Consider the following 21,039-nt stretch of genomic DNA (forward strand, 5'->3'; position numbering starts at 1 on the left):
TCTGTATCATGTGTCAGGACAAGACAAGCTGAAACACCAAAATACAAAATCAGACAATCTTAGTTATAAATTAAGTTTATTTAGAAAATAATTATTTTTCCAAGAGCAATTTAACAGCTGCATCACATACATCCCTGCACGCCATTCCAGTGCAGAGAGAAACTTGACCTTGATCAGACTTTAAAATGAGTATGAACTCTGAAACACGTTGAGGATGAATGTTGAGTTGCACATTTTTTTTTACATGAGACGTTTATGCTTCTATCCCAAATGTTGCACTTTAAATACAAAACTAGCAGCAACATGGATGTACATACAGTATGGCTATTAGCTCTGCATAACATCACCAGCACTGCAATGGCACACAAGAACACAGAATTACAACCAACTGTGAGGAGCCTGCTAGCAACATGGTCGATCATTAGAAATTAATACAGCATCTTGGCACCAGTCAAGAAGATAACTTTGGCCCCCTTAACAAGTGTTGCATTCACTGACTTAACAAATGTGCAAACATTAATAGCTGCAACAAGTGCACTGCAGACTGGATTACACTTGGACAGAGGACAAACATATAAATAGCTTCTTGGATGCAGAAACATTAGCATTACAGAGCAACAACATGTGCATGAGTTAAGTTCCCAACATTAATCAAAGCTGGCAATATGGTCAGTTGGTTTTTGGACATTAAACTTAGCAGGATGATAATGCCTGCACAGTGCAGTTGATGACAGTTAGATACATCAGCTACAAGAGTGTTAGCATGGATTCATGAAACATTTATGGCTTTTCAGCATCCATGTCTGACTTTGGACTGATACAGCTACCAATATTATCAGGTGGATCTACTGTAATGTGCTTCTCTTGTTTTTTCATGTTTTGGATTGATTAAAGTCCCTGTAAAGTGATTAAAAATATTTATTTTAGGTTTGTTGTATGTCAAGCTACTGTGTTATGAACCACAACGCCAAATTTCAGTAATGACAAACACATCTCAGTTTATAAAAACAAGCTTCAAAATCATGAAAAATGAGGCAGTAATATCTGCTCTAGGATGGTGTGGGTGTGTCGGTTGAATGAGAACACCACCTCATGAGAAATTAAATCCTCTCAAATTTAAGAAAATGTTTCTGTTCAGAGTGAAGCTGCCTGGCTTTGTGCCAGAGGTTGGGGATTAAATTTACTGTATTCTGGCACAGATATCTGTAAAGATACTTTTAATGACCCCTAGACCACTGTGGCTGATAGATTTGGGAAATTTACCTCACAATGAACAAACACACAGCATGTAACTTGCTGTTAACTTTCAATGAAGGCAGTGACATCAGCTAACAACAGACTGTACTAAGATGAACTGCTTTGTGATTTTAATAAGGTAATGCTAGGGGGACGGGGTAATTCCCCACCCAGATAGGTATATTTGCCATGCTCAAATAAGACCAAACCGGGAAAGAGGTGAAATACCTTCTAATAGTTTCAATAAAAAAATCACTCACACATAGAGCTCAGTGTTTTGACATACTTACAGCACCCTTATTCCAACATAGTTAGTGTGTTAAGACACAAAGTTTGGATTTCACTTTACAGGGACTTTAAAGATTGTTATTTCTTGAGTTGTGTGAGTAATCTAAGAATAACAGTTCCTAGTCTGACTAGCTGCTGCATTTTGGCTAAACATGATTTGTGAAAGCTTTAGTTTTTATCTCATGAGAAATTGTGCTATTACATCATCTGGGTATTTCTAAGAAAGGTCGCTGTCCTTTTCCCTAAAACTCATGTTGTGTCCAGAATTAGCTTTTATTATTTTAATAATGATTCATAAATTAAAAAACATGCATGCATATACCACAAATACAAAAAACAACAAAACAAAATCATTAAAAATATTTATATAAGAACAAAACTGAGAGGCTGACTGCTTCGCAGCCTGTAAGTGCTGTTAGTTTGTATTCTCTTTAGTGGTGATGGTCACAAGCTGCTTGGCTGCCTTGGCAATGTCATAAGCACATTGGATGACCTGCTGGGTGACAAGCTGCATGTCCGGTCCTGGACAGCCCTCTGAGGGCAACGCCTTCCTGCATTCGCTCTGAAGCCGGTAGGCACTCGAGGTCAACAAGCGCAGAGAGCCTCTGACTGTCTCTGAGCGCGGCTTCTGTAAAGGAATGATTAAATATCTTAATACTGATGGAGAAATATGAACAGATTTATGCAAAAAGAACAATGTTTAATGCAGATTCTTAAGAAACACATGGGTCTTGGCAAACCTAGGGTTACATTTTTGTACAGCATAGGGTTTTTTAAAGGAGAATATATTAACCCCTAAGAATTCTGGGTAAAATCAGTCAAAAACACATAACCAGGAATACCCAAATTAAAGGGGACATATTATGCAAAAATCACTTTTTCAGGCTTTTCTAACAAAATCTATGACCCTGGCCTATCCACAATCCTCTCAAATACCAGAAAATCCATTTCCTTCCACCCTCTCTTTCTCCACCTTTCAGAAAATGTGTGCTGAAACAAGCCATTCTCAGATTTTCCCCTCATGACTCATGTGGGGAGTTAGCACCGCCCCCCAGGTTTGGTTGGCCCTCCCCGCTTTGAAGAAAGTTCCACCCTCGTCTCCTGATCTTCCTCTCAGCTGCCAGCTGTGATGCTTGATAGCTCAGTGGGTTACCCTGCTGACTTTGATCTGGGAAATTGATGGTTCAAATCCAAGTCAGATTCTTAACTTTGGATAAAAGAGTCTGTAACATTGTAACATCAGGAGTGCCACATCCATTTCCTGAGAGGGGTGTGGTCAGGGGTGGAGTCAAACAGCTCATTAACATTTAAAGCCACAGACACAGAAATGGCTCGTTCTGAGAAAGGCTGGAATAGAGGGGTTTTAAGGCATGCAAAAAAAACTACACTAGAATGTTTTTTCAGTAACAAACTACACAGGTATGTTTTGGGGACCTCTGAGACCAATATAACCTTGTCTTAAAAGGGTAAAATATGTCCACTTTAAATTGAATGCTGTGTTTGAACCACTCGGAGTACAAGCACAAACAAAAAAGTAACACTCTGAAGTTGCTTCCCAAGCTGTCAGACTCACTGTAGCTCCTACTGGTATTGAGTAAAACTACAGAAAACAAAATAGTTTTTTTTTCTCCTCTCTGAATCTGTACTGTGACACAGAGACCTGTAGATGACTGTAGTTGGGAGGTTTTAGCTAGAAAACTCAAGTGGACCAAAAGATTGAAGCCATTCTTGTTCAGGTTCAAAGATGATAACAACAGAGCATAAACCAAGTATTTTACACATTTTTTCATGAGGAAAAGTCCAGATGTTTTCAAACTGGAGACTCCAAAAAGAACTAAGGGTGGTAGACATTTTTCTATAGAGCATTGATAGTAATTTCTGGAAAAAAATCCATTATTACAGCAAATACAGTAGACTGTTGAGAACAACAATGGAAAGTTTGAAAGATAAAAAAATAGGTTCCTTTATCTTTATGGATGTAATTATGGTTTTGGACTAAAAAGTTTGTGTGGACTCTTTCTGATGCAGCAGGACCATTTTTGATGGGATATTACAATTAGGAGAGTAAAGTAGAACTGCATTTATTGTGGCTGCTGTGGTGGTTTTACCGTGGAATGGTTAACGTGGTCAGAACCCTGAGAATCAGAGCTTTCTGGTGGTGTATAGTTTAGTTTAGTTTATTAAGTTTATTTGTGTCAGGGACAATGTACAAAATTACATTATTCTCAAAAAGAGAAAAGATGCTTTGTACCAGATTTAGCTTGCTATTTTCCTTCTGTGTTCGCTGTATAACATGTTATCTTAACATTTTCTAAGTAACTGTATAGTTAAAAATATAAATGCCAACCTACCAGTGAGCCCTCAGATTTTTTTCAGGCGTTTACAACAAAGCAATGCACAAAAGAAGAAATTCATGGTATTTAATGTCCAAAAATGGTCAAAGAAAATCCCAGCTATTAAAAAAGTTAAGACATCGGTGTATTTGGTCTTTGGAATTAACCTGTATGAGCTTTAAGATCCTCAAAATAACACATTTTTTATTTTTTATTTCAAAGATTAACAGGCTAACTGAGCTGTTCTGTCAAGCAACATTTATACAAACGTGCCTTCGTACCTTAGGAAAAAGAGCTGCCATTTCTGTTACAGCCACATGTATTCTTTCTGAGCAGGGTATGAAGCTGTGAGGAGAAGAGAATTGTCGATTAGATTAACATACCATGAATAAATCAAATAACACATACATAAGTAAAAAAGAAGCTCTTACATGCATGTCATATGAGTAAGGTACTATGTAATATATAAAACACACCGTGCACTGTCATCTTTAAGTTTCAGGACAACATGCTATTAAAAAAAACAACACTGGTGAGCTGAGGTTCTTTTCTTGTTTTTCCTTTTTCATGTAAAAAAAAAAAATCTGCTACTCAGCGGTGGAAACAGCAACCTGTGTAATAGTGTCATATTTTTAAAGCAAGTCAGTCGCAGCAAGGATGACATGTCTTCTAACAGCTGAAGCTTACTTAAAGTCAGTACTTTAGGAGAAAAACAGTTTCAGATGAAGAAAAGATTCAGGATTGCATCACAGGGGGAGAGACAGCGTGTTAGCAGGTGAGACAGCAGAGAAGGGGTGAGGGCAGAACTGTGAGGGAGAGGAAAATGAAACTGTGCCTGGGAGGCAGGGACAGAGGCCAGAGTACCAGGAGGAGGGGTCAGGGGGCCGGAGGCTGAGTGGTTGAAGGGGAGGGGGGGCCTTCTCGGCCCAGGGCACCAGAGTGCTGAAACATCCCAGGCTGTGCCTGAGCCTGCGCACACCTTCACGCTCACATGGTCTGCTCACATGGGGAAGGGGTATCACAACAACATCACAACAGTGGAGCAGAGTGGAAGTAGAAAGGGGGGGTAGGGTGAAGATGATAAACAAAAAGAGGAAATGACAGGAGATAAACACAGCTGAACAGAATCATGATGAATGGAAGAGAAACTCTGGGCTAAAAATGGCAGAAAGGAAATGAAAGATAAAAAAACAGATAACAAACATCATTTCTCTCTTCGATCTCTGACCTGTCATGTTTGTTCTCCTGAGCAGCTCGCAGCAGCTCTTGGATATTCTTGGTGATCTGCTCTGTTTTGCGGATGACGTCCTCGGTGCTGGGGAGCGTGGGGTCTGTCTCCATCTCTGCGTCTGCCAGCTCAGGGATGGAGCTGCCCTCACCCATCCAGCCGCTGCTCCTCAGCCTTGTCCTCCTGCACAAACTGCAGAAAAAAAAAATCATTTCTACTGCCAAAACACACGCTTATTTTTGTCTAAATACAACATAAAATCAACTAAAATTCCATATATCTCCCTGGAAAACAGCTCTTACCCCGAATCCTCCATCTCTGATTCATTGAATGTGTTGTCATAGTCACTTTCAGGCATGCTGCTTTGCTTCTCTAACTTTGAGGCCTAAAACAAAAAGAGCTGGTTAAAAATCATGATCTCCAGGTGACGCCTCACGTCAAAGTCCACTAAAACCACAAACAACCGCTGGGAAAACTCAATTTCAGCGCTTCATTTCAAATTCTTTAACAAGGACAAATATCTGTAATACAGCCTGTCCTGTTTGCTGTGTGACATACTGGAATAAAGAGAGAGAGAATGCAGTGCAGGTGGCTCTTATTCAAACAAGCCAATGAAGCTGTGAAGCGTGTCATTTATTTAAAGCATTCCTTTAAGTGTTAGTAAAGAGATTTTACAGAGTTCAGACTGTTGTTTCATATAAGTAAGCCATATCCACTGGAACTTTCTTGCTTGTTTATATGAAATGTCTGAGCTCCTGCTGCTGGGCTGGTTTATCTGATGACAACACAATCAATACAACAGGCCAATGCTAATGATGAGCAACACATGGCAAGAAACATGAGATCAGCACCATGGCACAAGCTTTACTTATCCTCAACACTAAAAGGGAGTTACCCAAGAGGGTGTTTGTTTGAGGATAAGAAGACAAGATTAAGAGGAGTTCATAAATTAAAGTTAACCATTAACCAGCAATGTTATCAAATCATCTTCACATCTCACTGAGAATGTGAGAAGTTACTTTATGCAGATGAGCTCTGAGACTCATAGAAAAGTTTGTAACAGGAAGTAGAGACAACAATGTACACCCAAGACACTCAAACTCCAAATGCACATTTTCCTTCCCTTTAAATCAATGTCACTGAATCCAAACAGAATTATTTCTGCAGAAAAAAATGCAATGCTGCACACATAGGAAATATAATAAGCACATATATTTATGGTTAAATCTCTCATGTACCTTCATAAAAGATTAGTTCTTTGATAGTAATGCTCTTGGATTGGTTTGATAGTTACTGGAAGAAGTGAGTGCGTGTAAAGTCAGCGTGCAAAACCGCTAGGCATTTGTTACAGACAATGCAGAAAAGACTTTTTTCGACCAATCCTGAGTTAAAACACGTACATTAAACAATCTAACTCACAGAGCACCCTTACTCTTCATTTTTTAAGTATTTTGTTATTTGAACTTTTCAGCCAATCAGACTCTTACATGGTCTGCTGCACAGGTTTGTGTTGCAAAGGAAGAAGGTGTTAAAAGCAGGTGCAGCATCTCAAGTGCAATACTCAGCTCCACGTTCAGTAGTCAGGCAGAGGTTTTGCTTTTAAAACCACAAAATTCATGTCGTTTGACTGCACAATGAGAATGCTGCCGATGAAGGCTGGGCATCTATATCTTTGGGGCAGCTGGTGGAGGGGTTACTCATGCAGCAGGGCGGACATGGAGCAGCATATGGAAGACAGAAAGAGGTGAGGGATATGACGTCTTCCCACATGATGTGGACTGAGTGAGGATGTACTTAACCTTTTGAACACTTTCGTCCCTCGGCCAGGACAGGGTGGATGGAAATGAGGGGAGGGATGAAGATGTGGTCACAAAAGCTGCCCTTTCCGTCTAGAGATAGGGTTCAGATCACATTTAAAGCACACAGGTGGGCTTTAAGTGAAAAAAAAAAAACTTCTGTACAAACAAAAAATGTGATGTATGACATTACTGTCCTTTAAGTATCTTTGAGTAAGTTATTGCAGGGGTTGGAGTTCATTATTTACAATAAATCAACTCTCATTGACAACTTTGCTTATTTTTAACAGATCAGATCCCTCAACATTTGGTTCTTGGTTTGTGTCCTGAAAAGATGACTGAGTTAATCCATAAAAAGAGAAGAACTAAATAACTGTGGCTCATAAAAATTTTACTTCATAAAAAATGGAATGAATCACTGAAAAAACCAAACAGATGAGAAAATTAAATGTAAAAAATGTCATGCATTACAAAAACACAGAGAACTTGTATGGTAGTTTTAATGCTTCATCAACATAAAACACAATACAAACCTTCAGAGTATATCAAAAAGACAGCATCTCACATGTAACACTATGTTTTTCTCTCACAGACAAGCAGCACTCTAGTAAACAACAGAAACATGGAGCTGTGAATGTGTTAATGGACAAGATGAGATGTGACCGGCTATGTCTACATGATTTTGATGATTCTGTCTTTGATGGAAAAAGCCACTCAAATGAGGAACAAGAGGTACTGAAGAGGGAAGTTTGCATACAGGAGGAAGGACATGAAGGGAAAGTCGTGGACAGGGCAGAGAAGAGGAAATGGCAGAGGAGAGCAGGGATCAGGTCTTACTTACATGAGGTGGGAAGGGTTGCAGGGTGGGGAGAGCCTCCTCGGGGTAAGGAGTTTCCCCTTTAGGGAGGAAGGGCTTCAAGCCTGAGCCGGTCTCATACATAGACATGGGCCGACTGGCCCGCGAAGACTGCCGGCGTTTCAGGGCTGAGGGACTGGAGGGGTCAGGGTAGTCTGAACCGCTGGGGACCTGATAGATATTGGTAGTGACCTGCCGCCTGAGAGAGGTGTTCTCGCTTTGCAGAGATTGCAGCTGGAAGAGACGGGCAGCAACACACTAAGAGGAGCTCTTAGCAAAGCAAAGATGTGTCCCTGTTCTGACCCATGCTATCTTTACAGCATCACATATCAGAAGTGATCATTAAACACCTATTATTCAATGTGAATGCATGCTTACGTTTCATACTGCCTTTTCAATTTTCCTTTGGAAAGAGATTATTTTTCTTATGCAAAGCAAGTGGTAAGCAAGCAAAAGATTGATGCAACACAGATGCAGCTTTAGTCAAAGATGGAGCCAAAGTACAGATGATTGAGTAATAAGAGGGTAAGGGGCATCTGAAAACGAACAAAATTACTAAGATTTTGTTGCAGATGCACAAGTTTGGATACAGAAAATCTGGGCTTAAACAATGAAGTTTCTTTAATTTAGTGCAAAGAGTACAGTAGAACTAGCTGTCAAAAAAGGAGTAACTACTCTAATGTTAACTGGTAAAGTTTGATATTTGTATCAAACTACACTCAATAATGTGTTTCTATCATATGAAGCAATACTTTCTGAAAGAGTACTGCGTGTCATGACTGATCAGATGTTCCTGTTCCTCTCTAATATCTGCGTCTAAAAGAGGTCTCTGCATCAGGATCTATAGAGCTGTTAGCTAACACAACACTATAACACATCAGTAAAAAGAGTACAGCAGCCTCGAGTGCTGCAGGGGGTCTTCAAGTTTTTCAGAATTGAAATGAAAGCAAACTTAACACAAAGAAAAAATGTGTTAAAATCAACAATACATTTAAAAAACAAAAGCTAAAACATGCTGAACACATCTGTGGTCAAAAAGATCATATTCCTGCTAAACTGAGGCTCATTGAAAACATTTTTGCAACATTTTAACTCCATATAAATCAACAGTTTGATGTCAAAGAGTAAAATTATCTGAAACAGCTTTGCAACAACTTAGAAATAACATTAAAAAAAACATTTACCAACAGAAATGATGACAAAATCAACAGTATATGTGATGAAGCAAGGCACACACATACAATTTCAGTTAGTCACAATGAAGAGATTAAACAACACTCTTTTACTTCATGCTTTTTGAAAAACATGCATGTTAGTATCATTAGACAGCTAGCTTTAACGTTGAATTCCAAAAAGTAACACTTATAAAAACTGTTTTGTTATTATCTGTAGAAGAATACAAACTAAACCAAGAAACAAAAAAAAAAAAGAAAAGAAAATTTCCAGGTTAAAATTTAAACATGCTGGCCTAAACAGAGGGCGGACCAGCAGGGTGTCTCAGCAGCAGAACATTCCCGTTCAGATAGCTCAGCCTCCACTCCAGAGAGCGATCGCACCGGGCAGGAGAAGAGCTCTGCTGACCACTGTGGCCCCCCCTCGGTCTGGCCCCCCGGGGTTAGTGATCGAATTGGTGGGGCATGGTTGATACCTTTCTCTGCATGAGCCGCAGCTCGTCACTCAGGTCGTTGTTGGCTTTCATGAGGTGCTGGATCTTTGCTTCAGAGGCTGTGAGTGCGTTTTTGACCTCCAGGTACTCATGCATGGTGATGGGGCCATCTGAGAGGTCAGAGTCCAGGCTCTGTCAGGGGAGATGAGGAAAGGTTGAGTCAGTTGTGGAGAGAATAAGCTCACTTTATTAGGTATGCCTGTTTGACTGCTTATTAATGCAAATAACTAATCAGTCAATCATATCGCAGCAGCCAACTCCTGGCATGTAGGCTGATGTTCAAAGTGAGCATCAGGACGGGGGGAAAAATGATTTAAGTGACTTTGAACATGCCACCGCTACAGGGATTTTCACAAACAACCATCTCCAGGGTTTACACAGAATGGTCCAAAAAGTGAAAATACCAAGTGAGTGGCAATTCTCTGAGCTACAATGCCTTTGATGGCAGAGGTCATGTGAGAATGACCAGACTGGTTCAAGCTAATACAAAGGCAGCAATAACTCAAATAACCAGTCGTTACAACTGACGTATGCAGCAGAGCATCTCTGAAGGCACAGCATGTTGAACCTTGGGGCAGCAGCAGCAGCAGGCCACACCAGGTGCTGATAACAACAGATAAGAGCAGGAAACTGAGGCTACAGTTCATACATGCTTAAGACAATTAGACAATAGAAGACTGGAAAAGAGTCTTGATTTCTGCTGCATCATTCAAATAGCAGGGTCAGAGTTTGCAACAAAATAACCTGTAAGCCAGCTAGACCACCAAGAAAACCATGGCATGTTCAAAGTCACTTAAATCCCCTTTCTTCCCCATTCTGAAGCTCAGTTTGAACTACAGCAGATTGTCTTGACCATGTCTACGTGCCTAAATGTATTGTAATTGGCTGATCAAATAGTTGCATTACTATGCAGTTGAACAAATGTACCAAATGAAGCTACTGGTGAGTATATGGCATTAAGTGACTGTGAGATACCTTCGTCCTGTCTCCCTTACTGGAGGGCAGCTCGTGATCTGTATCCTCATCAGATGCCACACTGTCGTAGTCTGGCTGGTCATTGTCCTGGCTGTCACTGCCGTGTCTCACAGCCACGCTTTTCAGGATAAATTCAACATTATCTGGAAAGAGAGGCCCAAATAGTCACTGTGTATCTGTGTTAAGTTTGAGTGTCATTCAGATCTCTGATTAACAAAACCCTACTGACCTTTGGGGCTGGATACTAAGTTCCCTTGTTGTCTGCGCTTTGCGTCACTTAATATATCAATGACCAGAGTGGCAAATTCATGTGCATTGAATCTTGCAAGCTTTTGTCGCCCCTAAGAAAGAAACAGAAAATGATTAAACCCAACTTCAAAATACCCTTTTACTGATTTCATAAATCAATCATGGTCAAAATAATTTGGCTTTTTAGATGAAGAAACCCCTCTTTGATGTCAAATTGACAATAATGTCAATAAAATAAAAACATGTCTGTAAAACAAGTGACTGCATAACTATCCACACACTTCCAAGTTTGTATTCAGTAGAGTCACCTTTGGGTACATTTACAGCACTCAGTCTGTGTGGATAGGTCTCAAACAGGCTTGCACATCTGAACACTGCAATTTTACTCCATTCTTCTTTGCAAAACTGCTCCAGCTCTGTCAGATTGCACAGATATCAGACGTGAGCAGCCCTTTTCAAGTCCAGCAACATATTTGATTAAGGTCTAAGCTTGGACTTGGCCTGTCCAGAACATTTACATGGTTGTCTTTAAACCATTACTGTGTGGCTTTTGCTGTATGCTTCAGGTCATTGTCTTGCTGGAAATTAAATAATCTCCCAAGCCGTAGTTCTCTTGCAGACTGAATAAGATTGTGCTTCAGGATTTTCCTATATTTTGTTACATTCATTTTACCTTCTAACTTTACAAGCCTTCAAGGGCCTGTAGCTTTAAGTTTTCTTCACTAGTGGTTTTCTCTTGACCACTCTCCCATAAAGCTTTGACTGGTGAAGGACCCAGGAAACATTTGTATGCAGTCTCTCTCCCATCTCAGCTGCTGAAGCTTGTGACTCCTTCAGAGTAGTCACAGGTTTCTTGGTGGCCTCTCTTACTAGTCTCCTTCTTGCTTGTCACTCAGGTTGTGGGGACAGCCTGATCTATGCAGATTTACACATGTGCCATATTCCTTCCAATTCTTGATGATGGATTCAACTGAACTCTGGGGGATGTTCAGTGCCTTAGAAATTGTTTTTTGTATCAATCACATGCCTTACTTTTCAATAACCTTTTCTCTGAGTTGCTTGGGGTGTTCTTTTGTCTTCGTGGTGTAATGGTAGCCAGGAATACTGATTAACCAGTGACTGGACCTTTCAGAGGTGCCTTTACACTACAATCACTTCAGACACATTCACTGCACTCAGGTGATTCCGATTTCACTTATTGTGAGACTACTAGCACTAATTGACTGGACCTCTGTTGAATGAGGTCAGCTACTTTAAAGGAGGTGGATATTTATGCACTCACTTATTTTACATTACATATTTCTATTTAATTGACATTATTTTGTAAAAATCGGTTTACATTTTAACATTAAAGAGTTGTTGTATCTTTTTTTAAATTAAAAAAAGCCAAATTATATTGACCTAACCTTGCAAAGCAGGTGTCCGTATTTCTCACTGGCAAATCCATCTTGCAAAGCTCCTGTCTGAACCGTTTGGGCCCAGTTAGAAAGTGACAGGACCAATCAACGTTGAGGGGCAGTACTTTCGGGCAGGGCGGAGTCATGACAAAAGAGAGCAGCAACAAGAGACTGGTGCAACTATGGCGGAAGACATTAGCGAGGAAGCTGCTAAAGCACCAGTTTTATCAGAACTTGACGACATTTCTTCGATAAAAGAACAAAAAACAGCATTGAGTTGTTTTCTTTTCAAAAACGAGAAAAGTCGTACTGAAATGTCTACAGTCGCCATGGTTCGCGTTATGCAGCTCTAAAGGAGTTTACTCCTCCAGAAGGGGCGCAGCTCATTGGCGTTTTGTTGCTCTGATTTGCCCGTAAAGTTGTGACAGACAGAACGTTCTTCCAATCATCCTCCCTAGTTTTTTTTTTTTCAAAGGCTCTGCCCTTTCACAAACGCTGTCTATGAGTGGTTTTCCAGATGGATGTGTGAAACAAATCCATCTGGTGTGCCATGTTAGTATTGACCATGATTGATTAATAAACCAATAAAAAGAGTAAAACATCTGGGGTGAAGACTTTTTATAGGTGCTATACATGCAGAGGGAATAATCAAACATTTTCATATGGGAGATGTGCAAAGCTGACTTACCTGGTTTCTTGTTGATGAGTATTCTGGATTCACAGGAAGGAAAGGCACCACGGTTGTCTCTGTCACCAGGGTGCTGTGATTCTGTGTAGCCAGCCACACTACAAACATGATAAAATAAAAAACAAAGGTTTAAAGTATAGCTGCAACACAGTGAATGCTTCAGTGTGTCCCTAGCCATTATCACACAGGCACTTCTCAAAATTTAGAGAAAATGTCATGCAGGCTGCCCAACATGGAAAATGGTAGAGAAAGAGTGTGACAATATGACACCCTATTTTTTGCCTTTATATCACTGATATGTGTAGTTCAACACATTAGCAAAACAGTGGAAAGGAACAAACTGGTCAACAAAATATAAAAAGAAGCAGTTTGATTACAGGCATTGAAGAAGAAGCCATACACAAATCACAGGATATAAACATTATAAACCCCTCTCATTCATACATGATACATTTTCCTGAATATTTTGCGCTATATTCTCATATCGGCTCATAAAGGAATTTTGTGTATGTGCAAAAAACACTGTGTTCAACAAGAAACCAAGTGTTTCAGTTAATGTTACTTTACCTGCATCAGTCTCTCGCCTGTCTACCTCGTCGTACACGTCCATGGCCAGTTCCTCGAATAAATGATTACTGAGCTGCATGAAAATGAGGAAATTAAACTTAATTTAACCTTATTAAGGGGGGAAAGGGGGAAAGGCTCATCAGCAACTCTGGAAGCATACTTACAGACTGCAGTTTCTTCTTTGCTGCCTTTGCCAGTTCAGACAAATCTAAACTGCTACAAACAGAAAATAAGTTTTATAAAGCACACGTAGATCAAGTTATAAGTCTAGGACATCGGGATAATGCATCATTCTGTATATAATACTTACATGTTCCTTATCCATCAAAAGAGAGCAATAAAAAAGATCAAACAGAGAATTTAAACACAATTTTTGCTATTTTTCTCTTTGCTCTATGTAACTTTAACACTTTGATTTCAGTGGAAATTAGTTTTAATGGGCTTTAGCTACATTTCTGGATTATGTATCTCTTTCTATTTGTGATGGGTATTATATACAGCGTATTTAGTCTTCTGTCACTTCATTTTGCACCAATAACTTGCTGCTGTAACACTATCATTTCCCAGTTTGGTATCACTGAAGTACATCTGCTTCTACAATGGCTGTTCTGCTTTTAACAATATCACTGAAGTACCTCAACCAAATGAATGCTTTTAAGTTATAAAATTTGCCTATAATAAGCCATGTCTGTGTTTGAAAGCTGCTCCTTTTTCCTCTCACAGATAATCAACACTGCAGCCATCCAGCAGCATGTTTGAACAAGCCTCAGAGTAGAAATACAACCGTAAACAACTGCCTCACTCTGCTCACTTTGTCTTCAGTTTAAACTCCACTCAGGCAAAAACCACTTCATATCGACAAACAGATCGTGTTTTTACCTGTCAGCCATCTGTGGAACGATGAAGTGCTGCCCATTTTTATGATCTGAAGCAAACACAAAGAATATTCTGGATGAGTGCCCACAATATTATTAATATTTATGGGAGAAGGAAACATCTTATACTAAGAATTATTTAGATATAGTGCCTAATCAATATTAACAAAGCAAATTAAATACCACACAAAATTGATTTTTATCTGTAAGTAGTGCCACAGGGGTGAAGGCTTTTCTTTAACTTCAATCACACATGTACAGCTCTGGAACAAATTACAAGCAGTAGTTTTCCTCAGGTTCTACAATTCATAGGTTTGTGTTTTAATATAATTAACTTGCTTTGCTGTATTATAAGACACTTTTCTTCCAACTTCATAGTGAAGTATTTGCATGTCTGCATTTTATTTGAGGAAACTGCTTAATACAACAAAATGTCACAGTTTAACAGTTTAGCATCTCTGAACTTTTCCCAGGTTACAATAATATTTTTCTCTAGTTAAAAGATGAATTGTGTTGCATTATTTTTGGTTTGGGAAATACAGAATCTTTTCTTCACATGTTGTCATTTTCATCTAATTCAAACATCTAAATTAGCATAGCTGGGAGGAATCTCTTTCTCTGTGTCTACATACCTGGTTTCCTTCCACACAAGTAGAAAGCCAGTCGATCAGTGAGTTCATACTGGACCTCCACCAGTCTGTCCGCCAGGTCATGGTGGCCAGCTTCCCTGCATAAACACATGTTTAAAAGCTCAATTCAACACCAATGTAAGAGAAATTAATGGCCTGTATCTTTTGTTTACTTGTTTAGATACTGAGAATATCTAACCTTGCATAGTCAATGGGAGTTTTGCCGTTGCTGTCGGGGGCTCCAGGATCCGCCCCATAAACAGTTAATAGCTCAGCCTGAGATACCTGACCTGCCTTTGCTGCTACATGCAAAGGAGTGTTTCCCTTTTCCTACAGAAAAAGTTGGTATAAACCACAAAGAATTATGATCTTAAGTTGAAATGGAAATATGAAGATGATGATTCTGTGTTTAGATAAATGAGGGGATCTTACAGGGTGAAAAAAGTTAGCTTGTGCTCCCAGGGATAACAACCTTAAACAGGTTTCCAGATTCCCAGTGCGTACACTTGAGTGAAGTTGCTGCAAAGAACAAATGATTACTTTGAATTGATAAAGCTGAACGATTCTACATTGTGCAAGAAAATGCTTCATTTTTTCCTCACTTTGCTCAAATCCTTGGCTGTGGAGCTGTCATCCTCCCTGCAGGGCATGCGATGGACGAATGCCAGCATCTGATATTTGGCTCTTATGAACTCAGATTTGTTCGGGCTTTTGGACCAACATGATACACAGAGATCAAACAAAGACACAGAGGCAATTAAATGAGTCAAGGAAAAATCAACATCAACTTTGTGTTTTTTAAATGATCCCTAGTTTGTAAAGAAAAAAGGCTCTGTGATTATTTTCACTCTGACTCACTGCAGTTTGTCCTGGGGGTTGGCTTTGCGTTTGCCGCTCATCACAGACGCAGGGTCCAGAAGAGAGTGCTCCCATATTGAATTTGCACCGTTGCTGTATAATGTCTGAACCATCTAGGGGTCAAATGACAGAGAAACCTGTAAAATGTGTCTGTCTGTCAGACTGTAGGATGCTGACAGCCCTCTTCCTGAACAAACAGTTTCTATATTTAGAGTAAATCAATACAGCTCGCTGGGATCTCATGTGAAATAGATTCATCCAGACAAGGACAAAGGACTAGTCTGACTGTGGGAATAAGAGAATCTCTAGGACAATTTTACCATGAAACAGTGGAGATATGAAGGTTTTCACATGGGAGTTTGTCTTTCTAATGTTTCTGAAAGTTTACCTGTAGCTGCGTAGGAGGCCATGGTGTGTGCGTCAGGTGGCGGACTTGGGAGCTATGTCTGCCCAGACTCCGATGAACACTGCAGCACTCATCGCAAATCAACACCCCTCTGTTGACTGAGGCCCAGCGAGGCTCTGAGAGAGAAACCATGAGGAGAATACCATGACACTCACAATAATCCTACCAACGAATCACAGATTATTAAAGATACAATGTAAAGAATAGCTTTAAGTAAAACAAGTTACCCTCCAATAGTCATAGTTTTAGTCATAAACTGATATGGGGGAAACGTATCTGATGTCCACTCCTCTCTACATGTAGCTATGCTAAATCATCCCATCCTGCTTCTCCTTTTCACTGCCTGTCAACTTTTTTTGTTAAAATAGTGAAGATAATAGTTTTTTTTCTCAGAATTTTATACCTTTTGATACTATTAATCTTTGAAAAAATTGTTATGGTGTTACTTTAATGATGTGCAAAGTGCAAGGGATGCAGATTATCAGCAGTTATCGTTCCTGCCAGCTGTGAATATCTGCCGTATGTACGAATAAGCTTGTGGAGTTTTAGGTAGGACCTACTTTAGCTTAAGTCTTTTTCTCTGTTCATCATCCCTTAAATGTGAAAGGGCGTTTTAAGTCTCAACTAGGGCTGGACAATTAATCAAAATTTAGATTTAATCGCAAAATGGAGTGATGGAGTAATTTTCAAATTGCAGAAGATGTGATATTTCCTGAACTGTGTCAAAAAATGTTTTTTTCTACTGCGAAAAAAATAATTCTGCAGCAGAGACGTTATGCACTACAAATCATGCAATCATTTAAGTGTAATTTTTTTGGAATATTTCACATTCCAAAAAAATGACACTTTCTTCATTTTTGTATGTTTTTCTAAATGAAAATGACACAAAAATGATCATTCCCTTCAATACAACGAGCAAACAGGCAAATTTGCAATATGGGTAAATATAATCACAATAAGATATGTTTTGACAATTCTTCTGCCTAATAACCTAATATTATATGTAATATATTTAACCTAATATTCTAATAGTTATAATATAGAATGATTAATTGCTGAGCTGAAAAACACATATGATGAGGAACTCAATTACTAAATTATTTTCCCAAATTGTTTAGCCCTAGTCTGACCTACATTTAAGGATCATATAAATATCGCCTATAATGTATCTGTAAATATCTTCATATCTTTATCAGCAAAACTCCAATATGTTCATCCCTTAAAGTACTTCAGTTTGGAAATGTTCAAAAACCTACCCTCTGTTTGTAGTAAAATCCATATTTTTTCTGCCATAGAGCTCCAACATTATAGAATAAATGCAGATTTTAAAAAAAGGATGTACAGGTGCATTGGTTTATCGTCAATAAATACCAGCCGATATCAGCCCTGTTGACAAACATCAGTCATCTGCAAATAATCTGGCATGGACCGGTGTCAGTAGCCAATGTTTATCTCTCGCTTCCTAACATTTAATTCTGCTTACTGATATGCCTAAAGTCACCTAAAGCAATTTCTAATCTGCTTTCATGGTCAACGTGACAGAAAATGTTGGAATGGCAGGAGTGTTGCACCAAAGAAGTGATGGCAAAACATCACTATCCAGGTATGCTGAAGAGGTCTCAGCACACCTGAATGTGTAACAGGTGCATCAGAGAAGGATACGGTTTACAAAATGTCAAAGACTTTCCAACACAGTGCACACAACATTTCGGTCTATCCAATTAATCAGGTATGGGATGCACGATATTATCAGGGTGATATCGTTATCTGCAGACATGAAAATGTATGCCGATATCTGAGCTATAAACATCTTCCTATATCAGCTGTAAATATTGGCTGTACAAACAAATAAGTTAGTGGAGTTTTAGGCTGGACCGACAGACCTACGCCAGCAGATTTTTTCTTTATCTCTGATAAAAGTCAGTTAGACTGAAACGTTGTGTGTTTTAATAAATATCAGCAAAAAGCGAGAAGGTGTGTGGGAGCTTCATTGATATTACGTAAAACATCTATCCGCAAACAGCTCAAGTGTTATTTCAAGCACTGGTCTCTGTATCAGCTTTAATTTTCACTTTCAGTGCATCCCTAATAAAACTCTTGCAAAATACATTTTTAATCTCAAATAAGTTTTCCTGATTAAATAAAAGTTACATTAAATAACATTAAGTAGTCCTTTGTAAAAACACAGTTTAAATTTTACACAGATGACGCAGAAAGTCCTCAAAGACAGGCTGACTTCATTTTCTTTTTTTAGAACATTAGATTTTCTGACAAAGGAAAATTATGTTAGCCTCGTTCTATAAATCCCAATGATGCCAATGGCCTGCTATGAGGAAATGAGGATTAGGTTCAACGATTGGCACACTGTATGGTATACAGACTGCATGTTAAAACAAAGTTAGATCACTAAAATATCACCAAATGTTTCCTGGCTGCCTTCAGCCTTACTACAAGACCCTAAAGATAAGCACAGAGTACCATGGACAGTGACACAAGAGACATTAATGAGCAGTGAAGTCCTTTTTTGACATCAGAATTAGGTAAAGCAATGATATGTATGAAAAGGAAGTGAAGACTAGCAAATAAAGGTCGCAGCACCTCAACCTTGTTGTGAAACAGAGCAGCTTCCTCTTTTCATAACGCACATTAAAACTGACAGTGCTATCAGGATATTAGTGCTGCATATTGATGAAATGCATGCTTAAAGTGAAACACAACTGTTCATGCTGTGACTGTGATAATTTTCACACATTCCTTCTGAAACAAATGGCACAGAGCCCTGCTGTCACATTATGACTGTCCTGACAGCAAACATCTCGAAAGCAGAAAATCATATGATACCGTGGTAGCCAATAGTCTGTAGAGCAGATTGAGAGGCTGCTGGCGCTGACAGGACAGACAGTAAGAACTGGAAGTGTTTCAGCAGCAGCTGAGCCGCAGGAGGAACAGCTGCAGAGCTTTGCAGGACAAATTCTGACACCTGGTCCTTCGTTTTCAGGTCCTCCTCCTTTAACTCTTCTTCAGGACCTGAGAGTTGGTGCTGACAGGCCTGTTTTACTCTTTCCTCAACAAGTGCTGCTAAATTTAATCCCACATCTTGAAACTCTAAAAATATTCACGCCCAACAACTGGTGGTAGTTGTATGGGAGGGCAATCCAGGCCAGCTGCTGTGGAGACCCCAGGGCTTTAACAAGCTTCAATGACATGATGAGAGACAAGGTGCCATTACTGAATTTTTGACATTCTTTTCATTGTTTTTCAGGCAAAAGAGTTAAAATTTGTTTATAAACAAATAATGTGCCACTTTTTAACATTCTATCACATTTACAATATATCATGACTCCACAAAAGAAAATAATCTCTTTGCATTGAGAGTATGCGGTCAATTCACTCTGCATCCTGTTGTGCTTCCTTCCTGTGCCTGCTGAAAAAACATCACGTCATTTCTATATAGGTGGGACTTTAAAAGTGCCTCACACACAATGCAACTAGAGCTTACACACAAAAGTCTAATTTAGCAACTTAGCTCCAATTTTCTCTCATATCTGTCACAGGATGCTGCTGTTTCTCTGGTGGCATAAAAAAGCGTAGACTTTAGTTTTTTTCATTGCGCTTATAAAGTTGTAATGGCCACTGTTAGAATAATAACTGGTTTAAAAGTAAATGTTACATTTGGGTTAAGGTTGGCCAATTATTTTGCAGCATGTTTTTAATCAATCAATCAGACATTAAAAACTTATTTTCACATCATCCCAACCAAAACCAGTATCATCCATGCCTTAATGACTTTTCTATTAATTATGCTGTCATCATAGATGTGGACTACCCCAGCAGGCTTACATGGAAGTAACTTCTGGTCCAGGATGGCATTTCATGATGGATGATTAAACATCTGTGTTTTACAGAAATTGTTTCTGATATGCACTTTGCTATTTACCTGAGGTAAACCTTCATAAAACAACCGTGACGCACATTTCAAATGCTTGCCTGATTATTTAAAGCTAGTAACACCGGAGGGAAACAGTTAAAAAGACAGCTGCTTCAGGTCTCATTGCATGGACCTGTCAGCAACAACAACAGTACACCCTGCGTGTTTAATTCACTGCAGGGAAGAGAGCAGCATGGGCAAGTGTGAGGCTTAAGATTATCCGTGAAGAGCCAAATGTTAGTGATAAACATTACGGCTAACAGTTCAGCACTTAAGAGATGGTCTAAATTAGCTTACCTGGGACACTGCAGTCAGCGCAGAGCTCAGTGTTTCGTAGGCGTTTGGACATCCTCTCCTCGGGAAGAACTGCCTTTAAAATGAACAGACTATTATGTCCCCTACGTTACGCTAACCATTGATCACTCTGTGGGGTGCCTTCCGCATTAGCTAAACCTAGCCGATAAAAAAACAACCTAAAAAACGACCTGCTGCCTCATTTGACTGTTGCTAGCCTTGCCGTTTTGGTACAACCATTATAACACTACCGCTAGGTGTAAGGTAAAATACTGCTCCCCTGCAAGTTAGCTGACTTAGCACCTGATTAGCTGCCTAGCCTGTGCCAGTTTGGTAGTTTACTCCTCAGTCTGGTAGACAGCAGACTCAACAGAGCTAGAGCAATCCCAGTGGCAGCTGCGACTGTGACCTATGTTTTCCTGTAGAGCTTGCCCAGTGTTAAGCCTTACAGGAAGTAAAATTCTCTCCAAATTTTTAGTATTAGCGCCGTTTCATCTCTTCGGTTGAATAAACATATCAGAATCGTGGCTTTGAGTTCTCAGCTTCTGATTTATAAGTACACATCAAATGTTGAACAAATCACTGGGAAGGATTTTCACTAGTTTCCGTTTCCGTACACTACCCGAAAGACCAAAATGAGGGATAAGAACACATTTTACTGAGCTTAGGAGGTGAGCTTGATCTATGCACTCCTGTGACACGGTACCGAAAAATAGAACGTTTTATAACTAAACATTTGACACAGTTCACTTGATTTTTTTTCATCTGGG

General features: G+C 39.4%; 1 protein-coding gene across 10 annotated transcripts; it reads right to left on the reverse strand.

The window, feature by feature from the left end:
* Positions 1-59: 59 nt before the first annotated feature.
* On the reverse strand, positions 60-20,645 carry git2a (G protein-coupled receptor kinase interacting ArfGAP 2a). 10 transcript variants are annotated; one of them, XM_041787133.1, is made up of 22 exons: positions 20,273-20,645; positions 16,030-16,163; positions 15,642-15,754; positions 15,386-15,491; positions 15,216-15,302; positions 14,983-15,113; positions 14,787-14,881; positions 14,159-14,204; positions 13,590-13,595; positions 13,444-13,495; positions 13,280-13,352; positions 12,713-12,810; positions 10,608-10,719; positions 10,379-10,521; positions 9,386-9,535; positions 7,723-7,971; positions 6,885-6,974; positions 5,388-5,470; positions 5,086-5,277; positions 4,722-4,853; positions 4,139-4,202; positions 60-2,152 (listed from the first exon to the last, which is right to left on the reverse strand). In XM_041787133.1, exons 1-22 carry the CDS (start codon positions 20,322-20,324, stop codon positions 1,940-1,942), a joined length of 2,421 nt encoding a protein of 806 aa, XP_041643067.1. In that variant the 5' UTR covers positions 20,325-20,645; the 3' UTR covers positions 60-1,939. The 10 variants fall into 10 exon arrangements, with proteins under 10 accessions (XP_041643067.1, XP_041643069.1, XP_041643068.1 ...); XM_041787135.1 differs by lacking the exon at positions 13,590-13,595 and having other exon boundaries at positions 13,444-13,492; XM_041787134.1 differs by lacking the exon at positions 13,590-13,595.
* Positions 20,646-21,039: the final 394 nt, after the last annotated feature.

The sequence above is a fragment of the Cheilinus undulatus genome, linkage group 5, assembly GCF_018320785.1.
Source record: "Cheilinus undulatus linkage group 5, ASM1832078v1, whole genome shotgun sequence".
NCBI classification, from domain to species: domain Eukaryota; kingdom Metazoa; phylum Chordata; class Actinopteri; order Labriformes; family Labridae; genus Cheilinus; species Cheilinus undulatus.